The sequence below is a fragment of the Rosa rugosa genome, chromosome 4 (assembly GCF_958449725.1).
Source record: "Rosa rugosa chromosome 4, drRosRugo1.1, whole genome shotgun sequence".
Taxonomy (NCBI): Eukaryota; Viridiplantae; Streptophyta; class Magnoliopsida; order Rosales; family Rosaceae; genus Rosa; species Rosa rugosa.
The window spans coordinates 46,882,423-46,903,408 of record NC_084823.1 but is presented as its reverse complement, the minus strand read 5'-3'; the positions used below and the strand labels follow the sequence as shown (position 1 = coordinate 46,903,408).

At 41.5% G+C, this 20,986-nt stretch overlaps 3 protein-coding genes across 3 annotated transcripts; 1 reads left to right on the top strand and 2 right to left on the bottom strand.

The window, feature by feature from the left end:
• Positions 1–6,379: 6,379 nt before the first annotated feature.
• Positions 6,380–6,916, top strand: LOC133744913 (U-box domain-containing protein 30-like). The gene has a single exon (XM_062172939.1). The coding sequence runs from the start codon at positions 6,380–6,382 to the stop codon at positions 6,914–6,916; it is 537 nt and encodes a 178-aa protein (XP_062028923.1).
• Positions 6,917–8,408: 1,492 nt separating this feature from the next.
• LOC133746243 (hydroquinone glucosyltransferase-like) lies at positions 8,409–10,139 on the bottom strand. Its single transcript, XM_062174422.1, has one exon. The coding sequence runs from the start codon at positions 9,884–9,886 to the stop codon at positions 8,474–8,476; it is 1,413 nt and encodes a 470-aa protein (XP_062030406.1). The 5' UTR covers positions 9,887–10,139; the 3' UTR covers positions 8,409–8,473.
• A 9,080-nt stretch (positions 10,140–19,219) lies between these two features.
• On the bottom strand, positions 19,220–20,670 carry LOC133743773 (uncharacterized). The gene has a single exon (XM_062171805.1). It carries the CDS (start codon positions 20,355–20,357, stop codon positions 19,530–19,532), a length of 828 nt encoding a protein of 275 aa, XP_062027789.1. The 5' UTR covers positions 20,358–20,670; the 3' UTR covers positions 19,220–19,529.
• Between the last annotated feature and the right edge of the window lie 316 nt (positions 20,671–20,986).

Below are 20,986 nucleotides of genomic sequence, written 5' to 3'. Positions count from 1 at the left end.
ATTTACTATTTATCTAACATTACTCTATCAACATAAATACATTGACTAACTTAGGCATCAGAGTAGAGAAGACCGCCAACCGCGGTGTCCCCTCTGACGCCCTTTGTATTTCAATTGACAGGTAGCGCTAGTGCAGCAACTCAATTAGTAGCGATCAAAGCTAGGACCAGCATTAACAAAATTTAACTACCGCTGAATCTGAGACATTAATATTGGCGCCGTCTGTGGGAATCCTTGAGCAAAAGATCATCCCACCATAATCCACAATGACTAACAGTAGCGGAGAAATCGCCAATGAGCAAGCGGACCAATAGGTCAACTCCCAACCCATTAACCGTACACTCTTCAACACTCTAGTCAACCCCGGCGTTGAATCTCAAGATACCCTTCTAGTTCAGCACACCCAGTCAGCGAAAAATCTGCCTGGCAGTAGCCGCCAGCCGTCAGGACAAGACCTTGCCGCTAAACTAGAATTAGCACTAGCGAATATCTACAAGGCAAATAGAGAATGAGAGCAAGAAAGAAGCAAAAAGGTGGAAGCCCATAAATAAGTGGCCACACTGTTGTCAAAATTTGACGACCTAAAGAAGGCGCTAGAGACGAACGCAAACCCGGCGCGCAGCGAGAACTCGCAGAGTGCGAGAGTTAGTCTAAACGCTGGAATAAGGATAAGGTCAACGCCAGTAATACAGATGGGCGTCCCGCTGAACCCACTCGAGCTAGCAGGATTGGACCCATGTCCTCTGCCACAACCAATGCTGGAATAGGAGGCAAAGTCACAACCGCACACCAACCTCAACACGGGAAGAGAAAGAACAGTAGGAAGTCCGCCAGCCCCCAGGCAAGACCCAACTAGGTTCCGCGGAATTCACAAGCAAGGCCCGCCGCCGACGCTACCTCCTCGATTCTGCAAAAAATGCAGTAATTAGAAGAGAGATTAGTCAGAGCCGAAGCAGGCGCCCCAACGTCAATCCAAAACCTATTTTTTGCAACAAGGCCAGGTCCATTTACCGCCAGAATCTTGCAGGCCGTCAGGCCGGCGTATGCAAAAACTCCAAAAATTAATCAATACAGAGGCCTCACGGACCCCTTCGTCCATATGGACACATTCAAGAAGGTAACTAATAACAAGGGGTTTGACGGCGCCACCCTATGTCACCTATTCAGCGAAACGTTGGATAATGAGACAATGAGTTGTTTCTTCGAGTGTCCACCCGGATCCATTGATTCGTTCTCCGCGTTATCAAACGCTTTCTTGTCGCTGTTCATCCTTTTGGCAGCGGGATACCACAATACCAGCCAGCTGTTCAACGTTAGACAGGGCGCTGAGGAATCATTAAAGACATTCGTCACAAGAAGGAGGGCCTCTGCATCTCGATGCCGCGACCTTGACAAGATAATGGCGCTGGCAACCTTCAAACAAAGGGTCTTAAAGGGACCATTCCTTTACCATCTTAATTACAATTGCCCAAACGCGGCATATGACCACGTCATAGGCGAGGTGGTTCTCCACTCACAAGCATAGTACAACACATATGGCGAGACGCCGCCACCACCATAAACCCCCGCCAAAGAAACTCAACCTTCTTCTTCTCAACAGGAAACCGCTAGCAAATCCACCGCTACACCTTCAAACGACAAGAAAATAGAGTGGTAGTAGGGCAACTATCAGGAGTTCAGGACAAACGTCAGAAGGATCAACAATACCACAAGGGTAATCGTTCCTTCCATAATGACAACCGCAACAACAAGCAGGCGGCTTCGTCCCAGGGTATGCGGTATTCACCATACTCACTGCTTTCTACGAAGAAATTTATGATCAGTGCAAAGACCAAATCCCTCCGCCGCCGCAGCGAAAGTTCCCAAGGGTAGGAAAACCAAGAAACACTAGTAAGTGGTGCGAATACCACGAAGATAGCAGTCACAACACCAACAGTTGAAATGCCCTAAAGACTTTGATTGAGACACTCTACCGCGACGGCAAGCTGGAGCAATTCAAGGTCCGTCAACTAGCGCTAGTGGTAGCCATCATTGAGCCAATGCGCCATATCAACATAATATAAACTCAAAATTAGTTAAAATAAAGAGAACTGATATAGACGTAATTTTTGAGTGGCTAGCTAAATTGATTTTTTAACTACTTTAGCTAAAATTTAACTAAAAGATGGCTAACATTATTAAAGATGCTCTTAAGAATAAGAAAAAAAGTTATGTCGCTAACTAAGTTTGGTTATAGTTGTCTAAAAAAAAAAAGATTTTGGCTTATGAGTTCAATTACAATTGACAACAGTAGAACGTAGTTTATAGAATAACAGATCACCAGTGACAAGCTTTTTGTTACATCGAATAAGAGTAGTCTTGACCTGATGATACATTAATTACTGCCATTTGTTGAGACAATGAGATAGAAACAAAGATAAAGATCAAGATATAAGGCCAAAGAAATCCATACATGTCCCATTTAACCTTGTATTGCATCATCACTATTATTATAAAATGGAGGCGCTCAGGGGTCTTCGAGGGCAAACGTACAAGCCACGTGATACGCCTAGTCAATCATACTTCTCTATTTTTTTTAATTGTATTCCAAAACTATCCATGTTTAATTAAAATGAAATACCCACAACACCCCCTTGCATAAGCACTAATTGGCTGGGCATATTGTCATGTGACACATCTGCCCTATCTAAGAATCTTTAGCTCGTATAAGTATATAAGAGTATCCGGACAATAACAGATTGGAAGGCCTTCTTTTAGTATCTTTGCTAATGAACAACAGGTGGCATGATCTTAATGGTGACTCTAGAGTTAGTGACATGTGGTGCAATCTGATTACACGCATTTCTATGCATGTAATTGTATCTAAAACACGATAATTAAGCTAATCTTTAAGTCAATTATTATGTAACTAATCCACTTTTATTTATTTTGTAGGAAATAAGCGGAGTTGCGGAAATAAGATAAAATGGTGCGAAATTGTGCAAATTGGAGTATTTCGACAAAAGGACGAAATTGTCGTCGCCATCAACTGTGGTCAACGCTATGAAAAAAGAAGAAAAAAGATTAATAAATAGTGGCTAATTAATTAATCAATCATTGATTGATTAGTTAATTAATTATTAATTTGTTACCAATGATTTGGTTGTTATGCAGCACGTGTCATGCAGCACCTTTCTCTTATCAATTAACCATTTGGTTAATTGAATGTTGGCCATCAGATCAAATGTGCAGCACGCCAATTTTCCTTTCGTCTCATCACCACCAGCCACGTGTCCCTTACCCATTATCTTCCTCTAGACCACAAGGCTGCCACCCATGACCCATGTCTCACTATATATTCATCATATTCTCTTCTTAACGAGGGCGGACCAACACAGCCGCACAGTAACATTGGGGAGGGCTGCTGCGGTGCTGCCCTCTCCCTCCTTCCCTTCCATTTTTTTTATTTTGTTTTGTTTTCTTTTGGGTATTTGGAGGATTTTTCACTCAAGCTTCAAAGAATCATCATCAAGAGCACCACACCCCTATTTTGGGTAGTTGGATGAAGAAATTACTTGATTCATACTAGCTCATAGCTAGAAGTGACCAAACTAACTCTCCCCTCTCTTCCTTATTATCTATTCCATAATTTTATTTGCTATTGATGATGTATTTAACTATGGATAGTGAGTAGTTCAATTTTGGGAGTTAGGATTGTGAAGCCCTAACTCATCTTGTATAAATATTGATGCTTTACTTTTAATAAATGCAATTTCCATTGTGTATGCTTTAAATCCGAATTTATTGGTCCTTAGAAGCATGTTTCTAGGCTTTGTCACCCTTTGAAATTATGTTGTGGGCAATTGTGATGAGTAGATTGATAAATTGACAACTTATTGGTCTTGTTGCATCTAGGATTTAAGTGTGGTAACCATTAGCTAGCTTAATTGTAGCTAAGCTTGCTTGAGTCTCTATTATCTTGCTCTCTAGGCCTCTAATTTTGGATATTGCGGTCTTAACCAGCGTAATGCCCAAATTATAGAGTTGATTGTGGCCTTAATCGGCATAATCGATACACCGAAAGGATAATTGGTTTAGTAGCCTTGATCGGTACTAGATACGGGACTTAACACATATAGGAAATGCATGCATTTATGAAATTGGCATCGATGTTTACAAGATAGTTAGTGTGAATCATCCAACACTCCCATGTTCCCATTAATTTGAAAACCCAAATTTAATTTTCTAGTTCGTTAATTAGTTGTTTAGTTTACTTTTCGGTTGCGTTTAATTTAGTTAATTCACAATTCAAAACTTCCTACAATTTTCGACTCATTTGTGCATATCCACCACTAGGCTCTTAGTTTTGATTAGGTTTTGGTGAAAACCAAAGTCGAGCATTGCTAAGGCTTGGTGCCTTAAAATAGCATTTTTATTTATTTTCTTTTTCTTTTTCTTTTTCCTTTATTTGCTTAGTGACTCTAATTCCGACTATCCAAGGATTGTTGGTTAGCCACTAATCCTCGTGGTACGATAATTTTGGGCTTAATACTTCACTTACTTGACAACGATTTGTACACTTGCGAGAGTATATGATTCAAGTCACAATCTCAAAGGAGACTTTAGTTAAACAAGCGGATAAGAGTCGCTTAACAATGAAGCTAATAACCACTTAGTATGATGACAGTGTAATGATCAAGTAAATGAGATTAGTGTGAAGAGAACTGAGTGATTAGATTTTTTTTTTTTTGGATTAAATTCAGTTTAGTCCCTCAAACTTTAGGCCAAACATCAGTTTGGTCCCTCATCTTTTTTTTTAATCAAACTCATCCCTGATCTCTCAAATTGCATCAATCTCGTCCAAAATTTGAATTTGGCTCGAAAGATGACGTCATGTGCTGAGTTGGAACCGACACAGGGACCCACTTTTCAGATTTTAGAAGGGCAAAATGGACATTTCCAAATTAATCTAATTTCTAATTTTTTTTTCTCTAATTTTCTCCTCTCTCTCTCTCTCTGGTTGGGCTTCTTCTCTCTTCTTCCTCTCTAGATCGACAACCACGAAACCCCTTCTACCACCTCCACCTCCACCTCCACCTCCACCAATTCTATCAAATATCACCCCCGGTTGGTTTCTCCATGACCTCCGAGTCGAGCTCTGGCGACGAAAACTTTGATCCGAAGCCCAACCAGATTGCAAAGTGAAGGAATCGAGCGAGGGTTTGGGGTGTGATGGAGGTGGTGGTATTCTGTGGGAGAGGACTGAATCGGAGCTGGAGGCCGACGGGCCAGCGAGCCCTAGCAACAGCGGTTATGCCTGCAGGTGGGGTACCCCTGACCTCCGATCGCTTCCCTTCTGATTAGGGCTGGGACTTTAGACCCGAAAAACCGAGGAACCGGTCCGAACCGGCCGATTCGGTTCGGTTCGGGTTGGTTTTCTCTCTTAGTTTAATTGTTTTGCTCCGGTTCGGTTCAGGTGTTATAGCAGCCGGTTCGGTTCCGGTTCTCATCTTGTGTTTCTCTTTTTACCCGAACCGAGAGAGTGCAATGTATAATCACACTTCCCCCATACTTTATATAATTAGGTGGCAGTATTTTAATGGGCAACCTCATGTGCTTATGATAGACTTGCCTTTACACTATCTTTTTCTCTAATAAAATACAAACCCTATCCTCACATACTCCCATTTTTCTCTGTCTCTAGGCCGCCCACCACCTCCCTTTCTCTATTCTCTGTTTCTTTCTAATCATAATTCCACAGTAGTTCCACGGTTCCTGATCTCTTCAATCCTCTACACATAAGCATGAACTGAGTTGCTTCCTTTGGTGCTCCTCTCCAAATCAGACCTGTATTTCGTGATGTGGAAGTTCAACAGAGACGAGCAATTCTCCTCCAGCTTCAGCCAGAGCTCTCTGGCCGTGTCGCAGCCGGTGATGTGGGAGAGAGCCGAGTTGGAGAGAGTGGCCACAACCATTCTTCTTCTCTCCTCCTCCTCCTTCTATTTCACTTCTTCTTCGTAGCTACTTGTATCGAGATTTCTCCAGATCTATTGCATGAATTTGTGTTCTAGGCATGTGTTTAATTTGAAGCCAAAATATCAGATTACTCTATTGAACGACCACCATCAACAAAATACAACCAGATTTTCAGATAGATTTAGATCGGCATTCAAGCATAAATGGAATCAAGGAATCGTGAAACCGAACTGATTCTTGTCGGTTCTGGTTTTGCTCGGTTTCAGAGTTTAGAAATCATTAAACCGACCCGAATGTTGTCCTGTCGGTTCGGTCTCGGTTCTTATTTTTTTCCGGCAAACCCGAACTGTCCCAGCCCTACTTCTGATCGCCGCTGTAAGGGGATTTCGGTCTTCTCTGTTTGCTCGATTCATGTAGCTAAAAAATGCCGATGTATCAGCCGCCTGGTCCGAGAAGGGTTGGGGATCTCAAATTTGATGTGGGCGGTGGTGGGCAAGTTCTGGGCGGCGGAGGTGGGTTAGTTTGCGGTGGCGTTACGACGGAGAAGTTGGATCTGAAGAAGATGATAGAAGAGCTGGACCTCAGTTCTGAGTCTAAGACGAGTCTGATGCAACCCGCAAAGATTTCGTTAATGGTTGATATGTTGAATGAGGGGTCGATTGAGACCAAGATCAATTGTACGAAATTGATTGATGTTTTGATGGAGGGCAAGGATTTGGAGTCAGAATTTACCTCGAGTTTGAGTCTTGTGGTTGGATTGTTGAGGCTAGTGAAAGATAAGAGGCACTCGAAAAGGGTGTTGCCTGGACTGAGTTTGTTGAAGACAATTTGTTCACACGAGTCAGTCAGGAGCTCGGTTGTGAGTGTTGGGACAGTTCCTCAGGTGGTTGAGCTCTTGCCGAGCTTGAATCACGAGTGTTTGGAGTTAGCACTTCATATCCTAGAAGTATTGAGTATTTGAATCATGAGTGTTTGGAGCTAGCGTTTCTGAGGTACCCTTCTTCCTTGTGTATACTAGAAATCTTTGATTGTATTGGAACAATTGTTTCCACCACCAGAAAACAATCATAATTTCATAATGTGGATGGATAAACTGGGCACTCTATTGCAATTTTCATTGTTACAATTCCACTGTATAAGCTGGCACTGGTAGAAGGGGTTTCGTGGTCGTCGATCTAGAGGGGAAGAAGAGAGAAGAAGCCCAACCAGAGAAAGAGAGAGAGAGAGAGAGAGAGAGAAGAAAATAGAGAAAATAGAGAAAATTAGAGAAAAAAAATAGAAATTAGATTAATTTGGAAATGTCCATTTTGCCCTTCTAAAATCTGAAAAGTGGGTCCCTGTGTCGGCTCCAACTCAGCACATGACGTCATCTTTTGAGCCAAATTCAAATTTTGGACGAAATTGATGCAGTTTGAGAGATCAGGGATGAGTTTGATTAAAAAAAAAAATGAGGGACCAAACTGATGTTTAGCCTAAAGTTTGAGGGACTAAACTGAATTTAATCTTTTTTTTTTTAAGAAAACGTTTCAGATCAAGTATCATTAATTTCTTCGTGTTCATTGTTCGTCAAGACTCCTTGTCACATACCGAATGAGTTGGAGAAAGTAAGTCTAACATTTCCTTCACTTTTTTTCTTCGTTATTTTCAATACATCATCAGAATTCAGAAAGAATGAACCACATTAGTCGAACTTGTAACAAAAAATAACACGGCAACGAATACTAGCTAAGTACTTGGGAGGTAATTAAACACTACACACACAAATGTATATTGATGGTAATCCAGCAAGCTCTCATGGGTGACCTTGTTGGGAATACAAGGTGCATACAATAAAACGTCAAAGTAAATTGCTGCACAAAAGCCTTGATCTTGTATCGGACAAAAATAATAATAATAATAAAAGTCTGATACAAAAAGTGCCCATCAGCTGTTAGATATTCCCTCTGGTACAAAATCGCATTCACAATACCTTGCGCGCATCAGAGTCCAATTCAAGTTGGAGACAGTTAGCCTCGCTCTGGTCCCAATTGACCAATTCTAACCCACATGCATGCATATAGTTCATGGTATTATGAACCATAGGCATATTCTATATATATTTTTCTTCAATCAATCTTTTTATCTCACGTCAATCATATAACCATAAAGGTATATACAGGTACAAAGTACTTATGTGTTCAAATGGTAAATATGGAGAAAATAATGATGTAAAATAGAAAATTAGCAATGGCCTGTTTTTCATTATATATATTGAAAAATCGAGTTTTTTTTTATATTTTATTTAAAGAGGATAAAAGCCCTCATGGTGACTCGAACCCAGGACCTGTATCCTAGGTAGTTGGTGCTCTAACCACTGAAAAATCGAGTTTCTTATCAAACGGTGCATTAGTAGACCATATTTGATGATAAAGATTGCAATCCTGAGACAAACAAGATAACTATCAACACAAAGATAAAGAAACCTCATACCTTATTCAATTTGTATTCAAAACATACATTCGTTGACACAATATGTTGACTAGTTCTTGTGTTCCTTCCATATATTGACTACCTCTGAGAGTGATTTTGTAGATGACCCATCTTGGCTCAAAGCCAGTTGAGATGCCTCTTTCAATTCCATCATCTTCTTTTTTAGCACTCTTCCTTCGTCTCCTTCAATTAGTCCCCTTGCATACTTGGAAATCTCCTCACACTGCACTATGCCCTTTTCATTCACCTCAACCCTCCATGCTACCTTTAGATCTTCAGCAAGCAAAACAACGTTCATCTTTTGCTCGGCATAGAGCGGCCAAGCAATTAAAGGCACACCATGTACAATGCTCTCTAGGGTTGAGTTCCATCCGCAATGGGTCAAAAAACCGCCCGTCGATGTGTGACTCAAAATTTGGACCTGAGGAGCCCAAGAAGTTACCACTAGACCAACATCTTTGGTTCTCTCTAAAAACCCTTCGGGTAGAAAAGTTGAAGGATCGTTAGAACCTTGAGCACCAAAATATGTAGCATTTTGTTTATCATTTGGACTCCTAGCAACCCAAAGAAATCTGACCCTACTCATTTCAAGCCCTAAAGCCAACTCATTCATTTGCTCAGCGGTGAGGGTTCCACCACTTCCAAACGAAACAAACAACACTGACCCTTTTGGCTGACCATCCAACCAGCTGATCAGGCACTCATTCTCACCCATCTCATTCACCGAACCGGTCTTTATTACCGGTCCGACCGGATAAACCGGTGGAAGACCAAGACCTGGTCCTTGCTCTTTGGAAGCCTTGAAAGCACCCGGTTCCAAATCCGCAAAGCTATTCACCATGATCCCAGCAGCCGACTTATACATCTTGGCGATGCGAACCATCGCCTTATAAGCCTCATTGCTCCGATCTTGAACCGGCTCTGCGAAGTCTCTACCATGGAGCGGCACACAACCCGGAAGCTGGACCGGTTCAGGCAAATCCCTGTACTCACATGTAGTTGTCTTGTCAAGCTTTGGCAACTCAAACACAAACCACAAAAGCATTGCAGTAGTAGGAAAGAAAAGGTAGGGCAGCACATTAAATTCATTGGCCACATCAAAGGCTTCAAGACCAAAGAGATCAACAACAAGCGCCACCAGCCGAGTCGACTCCGCAAGGGCCTTAACTGAGTTGCGGATAGCGGAGAGTGACCGAGCCAAGGTGAGAGCGATCTTGGTTTCCATCGCCGATTCTGGTGGGAGATCATCGAAGTTGACGGGAGGGAGGAAGGTGGAGGATATGGTCTCCGGCAAAGCTTCCAGGAGTTTCTTTTGCGGTGTCAGGTTCGTGCCGTCGTTGGGGATGAGGACGGTGACGGTGAAGTTGTGGTGGACGACGAGTCGTTTGGCCAGCTCGAGCAGGGGTATCAGGTGGCCTAAACCTGGAGTTGGGATAATGGCGACGTGGTCGGCTGGTTCCATGGTAGCTACTAGCTAGCAGTGTGGTGTAATGAAGCTAGCTAGAGTTCAGTGAAGAATTAATGGCGATCGATTCGTATTAAACGAACTAAATTTTTGAGTTTGAGACAGAGACGTCTAGCTACTAGTCCTTCTGTTTTTCCTATTATATATTTTCTTTTGATTTGGAAAGGTTGCTCTTGTCCTGCCATATGCATGTATTTGACGAGTGTGTGGTTGTAGTTTTCTTTTCGCTGGTGACATGACGCCACCACTGACCTCACATTCAGGTACCCAATAAAAAAAAAAACTTATTCTTCTCATACAAAGACATTAACAATCTGTATATCAAAAACTTCAGCAAAATGTAGACCCATCACCCAACTAGGCGTCTATCTCCTTCTCAACAAACTTCAACTTGTAGGCTTGTAGCTAATGGAGACATAGTAAAAGATCTGTTACTGTCATGGATTATTAGATTTGATACCTAAATAACACACGGACTCTGAAAGCGAGGTCCTCCTTTGCCTCATATTTATGAAAGCTTGCCCCATTAGAGGTGTCACCAATATTGGCATGCTATTATCAGCATGATCCCACACAAATATAAAACTGTGATGGTAATACACTGAGAGAATATTCAATGCACCGACGTGTACTTGCACCGTTATATAATATCAAATTGTTGTAAATATTATATTTATGTGGCTGTCCACTGTAAATACTAATTAGTTATGTCTTTATGATGTAAATACTACTCCTATATAAAGGGGTCTAATGAGAATGAAACACACACTCCTACCTCCTCCTACATTTTGTTTCTCTATTCTATCTCTCTTTTATTCTCTAGTTTATAACACGTTATCAGCACGAATTTGCTCTTATTTTTCTCCTTTTTCTTCTTTGAACTCCATAATGATCCGCAAGCCTTATGGTGCAACATAGTTGCTTATGACCAAGACTAATGATCTATGAGTTTTTCTTCTTTCTCTCCTAGATGAATATCAATTTTCTTTATGCGATCATTTACATATATTTGTATGTATCTTTTATATGATATAATTGTTGAAAATTTATATTTCATCAGATTTGCTCACCTAAGGGACAATTTATAGACATCACACGAATGTTTTTCTCGTGTGTTCCCTATGGGATCCATTGTTCATAGTTATGAACTCTTCGAAACCTTTGTTTCGTATATGAATTTTTCATAGAACATACTGTTCTAATAATTATGGATCCTGATATATCTCATCTTTGTTTTGGCACCGATTAAACGTAATTATGTTTCATTATCTTTATCTGTTTAATCATATTTATTATGTTTAGGGGTTTTGTCCATTTACACCATTTTTAGAGATTTTTTTCCCACTTACCCCATTAAGTTTTTTTAATTCTCTCTTACCCAAAACACTCTAAGGAGGTCTTCCCTAATACCCCATTAAGATTTTTTTTTTGTTTTTTAATTTTTTTTAATACCATTTTACCCTTACCCCTTTGTTACTTAGAGAGAGAGAGAGAAAAAATGGAAGAGAGAGAAACCATGGGAGACTTCGCCGGAGTCCGGTCACCGGCCGCCGGAGTCCGGTCACCGGCCGCCGGAGTCCGGTCAACTTTCGCCGGATTCCGGTCACCGGTCGCCGGATTCCGGTCACAAGCTACCGGCCACCGGAATTTGCTGAAAATCTCACCGGAAAGTTTTTTTGCCCCCAATAGACGTCTATTGCCCCCCAATAGACGACTATCAGCCATGTATTGCCCCCCAATAGACGTCTATTGCCTCCCAATAAGACTTTCAGTTGCCAAAATGAGAACTAATCTCCCTAAATTTAGACAACTAAAACTTTGATTACAGAAAAAAAACAAGGAGATTACATCAATTCAAAACGTCTATTGCCCCCCAATAGTCGTCTATTGCCCCCCAATAGAATTTTAGATAGCCAGAATAGGAACTAATCTTCGTAAAATTAGATAAATAAAACTTTGATTAAGCAAAAAAACGAGTAGATTACATCAATTCAAATGTCTATTGCTCCCCAATAGACGTATATTGCCCCCCAATAGACGTCTATTGGGGAGCAATATACTTCTATTTTTCCTGTTTTCTTTCCTTTTGGGCCTTCTGTTGCAAAACAGAAGTAGCACCATTTTGATTTGCCCCCCCAAATAGGAGGACCAACAAAATTAGAAGTATGAAAACAAACGTAGAAAACAAATGAACCAAAACTGAATACAATGATAGAACAGTAGAACTAAGACTCACTTTGGTACTCCAAACAAAGAATAAACCTGAGCACCCAAAAGAATAGCAATGAAAATCATGTGGGCACCCAAGAAATTCCACAGCACACCCAAAAGAAAAGATGGCATCCACAACAAGCCATGAGCCCATGATGCTTGCGACAGTAGCAACTAACTTCATTAAATAGAATAGGATGCAGTTGCACCTCACTTTGACGCACACCAGCAGTAGCCAAGAGCTGAGAATTTTGGAAGAACCAGAAGAGAGAAGACTCCCCAAAACTTAAAAGAAGACCACATTGGAGAAGGGAAGCAAATAACCCAGAACGCATTATCTGTATCTATATGAACCCATTGGAGCTAGGTCTTTACCGTAAGGAACAGAGAGGAATGAACGCATTATCTGTATCTCTGACCTTTTCTTCGACTCATGGCTCTGTCAAAACGGCTACCCTGAAATCCTCGAGCACCGACCCACCTCCACCACACCTGCCACCGCCTCAGCCGCCATTTCAACCTCCACCTTCACCGCAAATGGGTTTTTCAGCTCACTCTACTCCACCATCTGCATCCTCCTCTCTCTCTTCGCCACCAACCACTTCGCCAAGCTCACCAACGAAGACCTCGCCGCCCCTACGCCGACGGAGGGGCTGAGGTCCTTGCCGGATCCGGTCCTCGGGTCGAGCAGTGGAGATCGGTCTCATCGAAGCCGGTGATGACCTCCTCGACGAAGTAGCAAGTCGGTTGAACTGACCTCTCTCCCGGAGCATCAACGACGACGAGGCCGGACCGATGTCGATAATCACCTGATACGGTCTGGTATCCTCCGGCATCGCCGGACCTCAATTCAGACCAAATCTTGGCCTCACAGAGGGGGGAGAGAGAGAGAGAGGAGAGAAATACTGCAGTCGGAGAGATGACACAGAGAGAGAGAGAGAGAGAGAGAGAGAGAGAGAGAGAGCTCGGAGGGAGGAGAGAGATGAGGGAGTGGCATTATGAGCTCGGAGGGAGGAGAGAGATGAGGGAGTGGCATTATGCGATTTCTTAATTAAGTTATGGGCAAAGTTGTCATTTCATTTTAAATTAGGTTGGTGGGAATAAAAATATGTTGCTGGGGTAAGTGGGCTAGTTTTAGCCAATTTTGGTGCTTTGGGTCAAGAACCCTTATGTTTAAATTACCTTTATTACAATTCTTTCATTACTGAATTTGTCGTATTTGTTGCAAGAGCTACAATTATCATGATAATGTTTTCAATTACCATTATCTGGTAGTTATAAGTTATTGCCTGCTCACCTAAGGGACAGTTTTTAAGGAACTGTGAGGGACAAGTGAATCTGACGGCTGAAAATCAATGCACAGTTTTAAGTTGTTATAATTTCTGCTTTTATATTTAATACATGTGGTTGAGATGCATTTGTCCCTCACAGTCCCTTAAAACTGTCCCTTAGGTGAGCAAATCTGTTGTTATTAATAACTCATTTTATTACTATTCTCCGGTAATTATTGTTGTAAATAGCTCATTTTATTATCATTATTTGATACTTAAGGGGCTTACAGGCTTACAGCCAAGGAGCTCAAAGTTGCAATAGTTGTTGGGCTTCAATTCTAGCTAAAGTCACTAGAATTGGGCTGCTCTAAACATAATAATAAGGCCCAAAAGACACGGCGAAACTCTGATAATTAGTGATAATTAATACTTTCCCATGCACGCTGTTCTATTTTCACACATCGATATAAACTTTTCCAGTTTTCTCTCATCGATTACAAGAAAAATCTCCCTTTGTTTTTAATCAACCTGTAACAAAAAATGAAACGCAAATGAATTCTAGGCTTTAAGAATGCATATATTCTTTCAATTCTTTAAGAATTGGCATTATATGCGAAAGGTTTTAAATGTCTCTCTCGCCGTAAAATTTGTAGGGAAAGCAAAAGAAATCTTTATTTTTGAGACTTTGAAATTTGAAATGATCGAGGTACTTGGCTCAATCTATTGTATGTCATTTAATCACTGTCTATTGCAGCTCATTTACTCACTGTCATGAATTTGATACCTCTAAGATATGAGAAAGAAACTGACAGGTCCAGAGCATCTGATTCATATTTATGGATGCTCATGCACCCTCCCTCGGAGATGTCACAAATGGCCTGGTACAGAAACTGGGGCTTAATTTCCATTGCAGCGACGTCATCTTACCAAACATGTAAACCGACGTCGTACATACGGGTGTAATTAAGTTTAATAACGTCTAATCTAGTTTCAGTAGTCAATTCCATTATCTTTAATTCAGTATGATCTGCATTTTAACTTCAATCAGTAATGGGTGATACTAATCTGATATTAGGTCCTTATATGTTTGCAAAACTTTCAAATTAATTTGAAGCCACTAAATCTGTATGAAAGGACCTTTTAAAGCAAGGGTTGATAGAATTGATTGTACTAGCTAGTCGATCATGAAATATGGGATCAGGCCGGGATCCCATAAACTAGAACTACAGCTCGATCCAAGCTATGGTGCAAATCATTAACTTCTTGAAATAGTGGGTTAGATACTTAGATTTTAGATTCGTGACAATAACGGTTGATCAAGGAATTCCTAGTGAAGAAGGGTCTAAAGTCTAAACCCGCTACCATGCATTCTAATTTTTTTCTAGAGACTTGCCTCCGGCAATCTCATAATCAGTTATTAATTATGCCTTTGCCATATGAGAGTGAGGTTGAACTTTTTTTTATTATCAAGAACAGACTTCATTAATAATGAACTGGTTACAATGAGTTTGGGCAACATCTCTAACACAGAAATGGTCACTGGAATTCACACTAGAAATCCATACTGACTGACTGACTCAACTACAAACTAAAACTTACACAACAACTAAAAGGCAGAGACAACTTGCGCAGGAGCAGTGAATGCCAAACTCACAACTTCGTCAACACTAACTCGCCACCCAGAGTCCTCCTGACCTGCCTTTGATCGACCAAGTCTACACTCGTTGTGACTTCGAACCCGACCAAAGTGAAATGATGGACCATCAGACCTGAGACTAAACTAAACCAAACTCCATTGCTACCTTAATGTCAACACCAGCAATCCACAAATGCTCCAAATCGCCATCACCTCCGACCCGAAACCAGAAAGGAACGACCCCCTAGAAGGCCAAGGTTGATTGTCTATGCTAGTATGCCACAGCCAGACATTTTCGCCACCGCTGCTGACCCAACTCCAGAACAGGAACGACCCTCTAGACCGCCGAAGAGAAGATTGTCTATGCCAAAAGTTGCAGTGCACCGACCCAATAGCTAACTTAAAAACTGAAAAACAAAAACAAAAAAATCCAGCCCTGAAAACTAATAATAACTTCCCACCAACATGGGCCCAACACATATAACCCGGCCCAAGCCAATTTTAATTAAAAAAACAAAGAACATAAAAATAAATTAAAATAGTTTGGGCCCAAAGCATATGCCCAGGCCCACAAAGTTCTTAACCCAAGCCCATGTCTAGATCTGCAGCCACCACACCAGTTGCTCCCTCGGAATCCCGTCGCCCGCCTTCCGCCATCCACACCCCTACCTCTGCATTCCACAACCTGTGCCAACCAACCCAGCACTAGACAGACCAAACTCAGCACCGACGCTTCACCGTGACCTACAACTAGGCCAAACCAACGGCGAGTCGAATCCAAATCCGCTTCCCACCCAATCCGGCCGCTCGGATCTATCCCCACTGACAAGACCCCGAGGCGGAGACCTACCAGATCGCACCCTGAAGACCACGACCGCCACTGCAAACCACTGAATCCCCACCGGCCTTCCCATCCATAGCGTTCGGAACCCAGCGAACCAACACCTGATCCCAGCAACATCTGATCTCCACACAGACTGGGCATACTAGAGGACCATCAAACGACCCATCCACCTTGAAAGGCCCGTCCCACGACACCGCCACGAGGGCGTGCCGTCGGACAAGGCAAGACGGCACACTGGAGAAAGCCAAGCGCGTTAGAGAGTGAGGTTGAACTTGAGATTTTACTTATTATTGTGAAAAAAAATAGGGAAAAATTCACCAACGGTGTCTGGACACTTAGGAGACTTTCAGAATGATACCTGAACTTACAAAGTTATCAATGTGATACTTGGACTCATTTTTTCGTATCAACGACATACCTACGACCAATTTCTGTGACAAAATTTAACGGCTCCGTGACGGAAATTGGTCGTAGGTATCATATTGATACGAAAAAATAAGTCCAGGTATCACATTGATAACTTTGTAAGTTCAGGTATCATTCTGAAAGTCCCCTAAGTGTCCAGACACCGTTGGTGAATTTTTCCTTTTTTTTTTTTTCCCATTTCTTTTCTTTCTTTCTTCTTTTTCTTCTTTTTTGGTTTCTTTATTCTCTCTTTCTCTCCTTGCCAACACCACCGCTTTCGGAGAACCCACCATCGAATATGCAGGAAGAAAAATGGGGGAGAGCCACAACAACCTCCACCACCGCACAACAACGTCGTCCTCCGCTGCTTCTCGATTGGGTTTGGGGATAAGGACTACTTCTTCCTCCACCGCTAGCGAAATCGTGGAGGCTTAAGGCCACATTCTAAAGGCCACCGGCCGGAAGGACCGCCACAGCAAGGTTTGCACCACCAAAGGCCACAGGGACTGCAGCATCCGGCTCGTCGCCCACACCGCCATTCAATTCTACGACATGCAGGACCGGCTTAGATACGATCGACCTAGCAAGGCCGTCGATTGGAGGGGTGGGATTGGAGCTGTGATTTGAGAGTGGAGGGCTGGCGGGGTCTGAGTTTCTGATCAATGGTGTATAAAAGGGGGTCGGAGGAGAGAAAGAGAGTGGTGGTGGTCAAATCATTGGCGGCGGCGGCGGGGATGAACTCGGAGTGAGCGGTGAAGCCTCAATGCACAATTTCAATTTGCTATAGGATTTGAAGTTGGGGAAACCAGAAACATCTGTGGTGCATGAAGGTGGATTGAGACGCAGTGGCGGTGTTTGATCGGCGATCGACAGTGGGAATCGAACGAGCAAGATGATTTGAATCTTGATGATTCAAATCTGGGGAAGAAGAAACCAGAAAAGAAGAAGAAGAAAGAAAGAAAGAAGAATAAAGAAAAAAAGAAAAGATAAGAAAGAATTTGATGGTAAATCAGTCCTTTTGTCTTCATTAAGTGACTCACGTGCATCGCACGTGCAAAATTGGGAAAAATTCACCAACGGTGTCTGGACACTTAGGGGACTTTCAGAATGATACCTGAACTTAGAAAGTTATCAATGTGATACCTGGACTTATTTTTTCGTATCAACGTCATACCTACGACCAATTTCCGTGACAAAATTTAACAGCTCCGTGACGGAAATTGGTCGTAGGTATCACGTTGATACGAAAAAATGAGTCCAGGTATCACATTGATAACTTTCTAAGTTCAGGTATCATTCTGAAAGTCCCCTAAGTGTCCAGACACCGTTAGTGAATTTTTCCCAAAAAAATATTACTAGACTAACTAGATTCCGTTAATTGGGTCAGTTAATTACATCATAAAGTCTTGGTTATCTCCACGTTCTTTCTTCTCTCCCTCTTCTGTTCTTTTCTTTCTGTTCTCCACTCTCATAACCCAATTAAGCTGGGTATTTCTCAGACTTCAATATCAGTTCTAATCTTGCTTTATTTCACCTCTGATTTCTCATCTTATGTTATAGGTAGGTAATGATTTGTTTAGTTTTCCTTTTATCATCCTCCGAAGCGTATAGATCTTTCCATGATTTCTGATTAGAAAAAAGGGTAATTTATGCAGATGAAGAATATGAGAGCAGTTTATGCCTCCCGTCCGTTTCCAGTTCGGTTCATCTCGGTCTATAATATTGTCAATCAAGAGTAGAAAACAAACCCAAAGGAAGATTCATAAAATGGCAGTAAAACCAAGAAAGAAATTAAACCTAGAAATTTTCAATCTATCTCAGAAGGATGAGTCAAGAACTTAACAAAGACCAAAATAATTTTGAACCGAAGTGGAACTGGTGTGGAAGGAAAATCAAGAAAGGCACACATTTGGTCCAGAACAAAGACAGAAACTTTAAGCATTTTCATTCACTTTCCCAATAACCAAAGCAACAAATCCAACACACTAAAAACCCAGTAACTCAAATTCCATTACCTTCATCATTCAAAGATCAACACAAGCTCAGATTCTGAAACAGAAACCACACAACCACCACATCCACAACCCCCCAAAGGGTCTCTAAACTGATTGAACCTCCACTTATCGTTTATCTTTCTCAAAATCAAAGCAAACCCAAGTACCAAAACCAATAAAACTAAAAAAAACTACTATCTCTTTATTACAACCCGCACTTGATTCTAGAGAAGAATGAGAAAAAAATGGGTCATAGCCTCATAGGGCTCTAGAAATGGATCAACATGATAGATCAGCAGAGAATGAGAAAGAAAGAAGAAAGGAGAAGGGGGTAGAGAGTGATTGGGATTAGGTAGAAGACAAAACTTACAAGTGATGGAAACATCTCCAAAGAGATGGAAACAATTTTAGATGTATTATAGACCATTAGATTTGATATTGCCATGTGTCTCAATCTCCTGAAAAACTCATGCAGCTCAGGAAAATAAAATGCTCAGAGGATCCTCTCCCTTCTTTGTTAATGTTTGTTATATTCCAGTTTTCTATCTTACGCTCATTATTCAACGACTCAATCTACCATTTTGTTTCCTGATGTATAATTTTGTTTCTTTCTCTTTGGTACATTGTTGGAAATTTTGTTTCTTTCGTTATAATCCATGCATCGGATGGTGTCATATTGCAGTTGTCTCCTCGTCCTCATTTAACCTTATTTTAAACCATAATAGTGATGTAGCACTTATTTGACCAAATAATAGGGTCACAGTATGCATCCTGCCGGTATACGTACAATCAGCTTCATGCACATTGCAAGTTTGCAGCCATGTTGGGACTAAACTACTGGGTTGAAAAGCCACCTTCTAGTTAAAGGAAGAGGTTGAAATTGAAAATTAAACATTAATCTGAATACGATAGTTAGTGTTCAAATAACAAATCACAGAAAATGAGAAAATGATGGAAGACCAGAAACGAAACCTAGAAATAAGTACAGATAAATATATATTCAGTCCTTAATCCCCGGACCAAGAAATTGACCAGGGCACATGACCAGATCACTCTATGATACAAGGCACAGTACACGAATGAAATTGTCAAAGTTCTGGAAACCCTAAGAATATTACAATGATAAATATTAGAGTTAAGTCATCGATATACTAATTACACCTTGACATATGATGATATGAACAAATAAACCAAATAATACTCTATAAACATAGTGATTACCTTTTTAATTACATATTTATAAATGCAAAAGTTTAATATTAATTATAATTACACCTAATTAGGCACAGGAAATACCAATAGAACTTATGGAAGCAGTACTTGTGAACCTCTCCGACCCTGTCCTCCTCACCAAGGACCCAATCTCCGGCGAGAAACCACTAAATTCATGAGGAACTACTTCAGGAATGGTCGTAAGTGCACCGGACTTGTCGTAAACTACGTAAAACCCATCCTTAGTTTTGTTGGACTGCTCTTGCACTCTAAAAATGGGACCTGAACTTGTCTTTGGCTTGAAAACGGAGCGGAGGAGCTTATTAAGTGATCTAGAAAGTTTTGAGGGTTTCTTGGCAACTACCGCGGGTGGCGGCTGCTGCGGCAGCGGAGCTCGGCGATCGGAGAGGTGAGGCATTGACATGGTTCTGCATGATATGGCCGAGTCGAGTTCACGTTTGAACAAGTTGAGCTCGAACGAGTCGTACAGCGAGCTGCCACAATCCCATACACGCCTCGACGACTTGGCCTCACTAGATTCGAGCTCTCTCTGTGGTTGTGCAGGTAAATGCTCTTTACGGTCCGCAGATCTTAACTCCATTGATTTTGGGCGAAGACGAGAATCGAACTCTTGTCGCGGGTGTGAGGGTAAATTCTGTTTACCACCACCGGAGGCTCTTACCTCTACCTCTTTCTTTTGATCCATGAGAGCGCGAGGAGAGCGAGAGTCAAACTCTTGTCGTGAGCGCGAGGGTAGGGGCTCTTTACCCCTGGAAACTCCTAACTCCATCGATTTCCTTTGATTCAAGAGAGGACGGGGAGGACGAGAATCAAACTCTTGTGGTGAGTGCGAGGATAAGTGCTTTTTATCGCCAGAAACCGCTGCTACCTCCATTGGTTTCTCGGCTCGAAAGAGAAAGAGATCAAAATAGGGGATTGATGAAGAAGCTGTGGTGGATATGGGGGTTATATATGTAGATGGCAGCAATTTCTATTGGCTTTGAAAACGTTTGGTGAAGGATCAAACGCGTTGGTTCACAAGGAGTTATGACATGAAACTAAAAGAAGGTACAGGTATCTAATTTAGCTTCTAGGGTATCTGCAATGTTCACGGCCTGCATATATGGACCATTTACTCGATTTCCTTTTTGATTTTCATTGTGGCGTGTCCAAGCTTTCCATTTAGGAAGGGGAACATTGAAATCTTGAAAGAGAAAGAAAGTGATGAGTTGGGGGCTTAGACTTTTCTTTCCCGTGTTTCAGTAGTCTTTAATAATTATTAAAACCTTCTCTGCATTACCAATTAATTTCATTTTAATATTTTTCCTTCTCACCCTAACAGACGCATTAAAATGATTTTCATCTAATAAATAATGGTTAGGAATTACATAATGCAGAGGTAGTGCAAGCGACTGGTGATTAATTTATCCATCATCTTTGTGTGTTCATACCAATCAGCAAAGAGGCAGGTAAAAGAAGCAGGTAGATACGTAACATCTGATCGAGCACACTATATACATATAT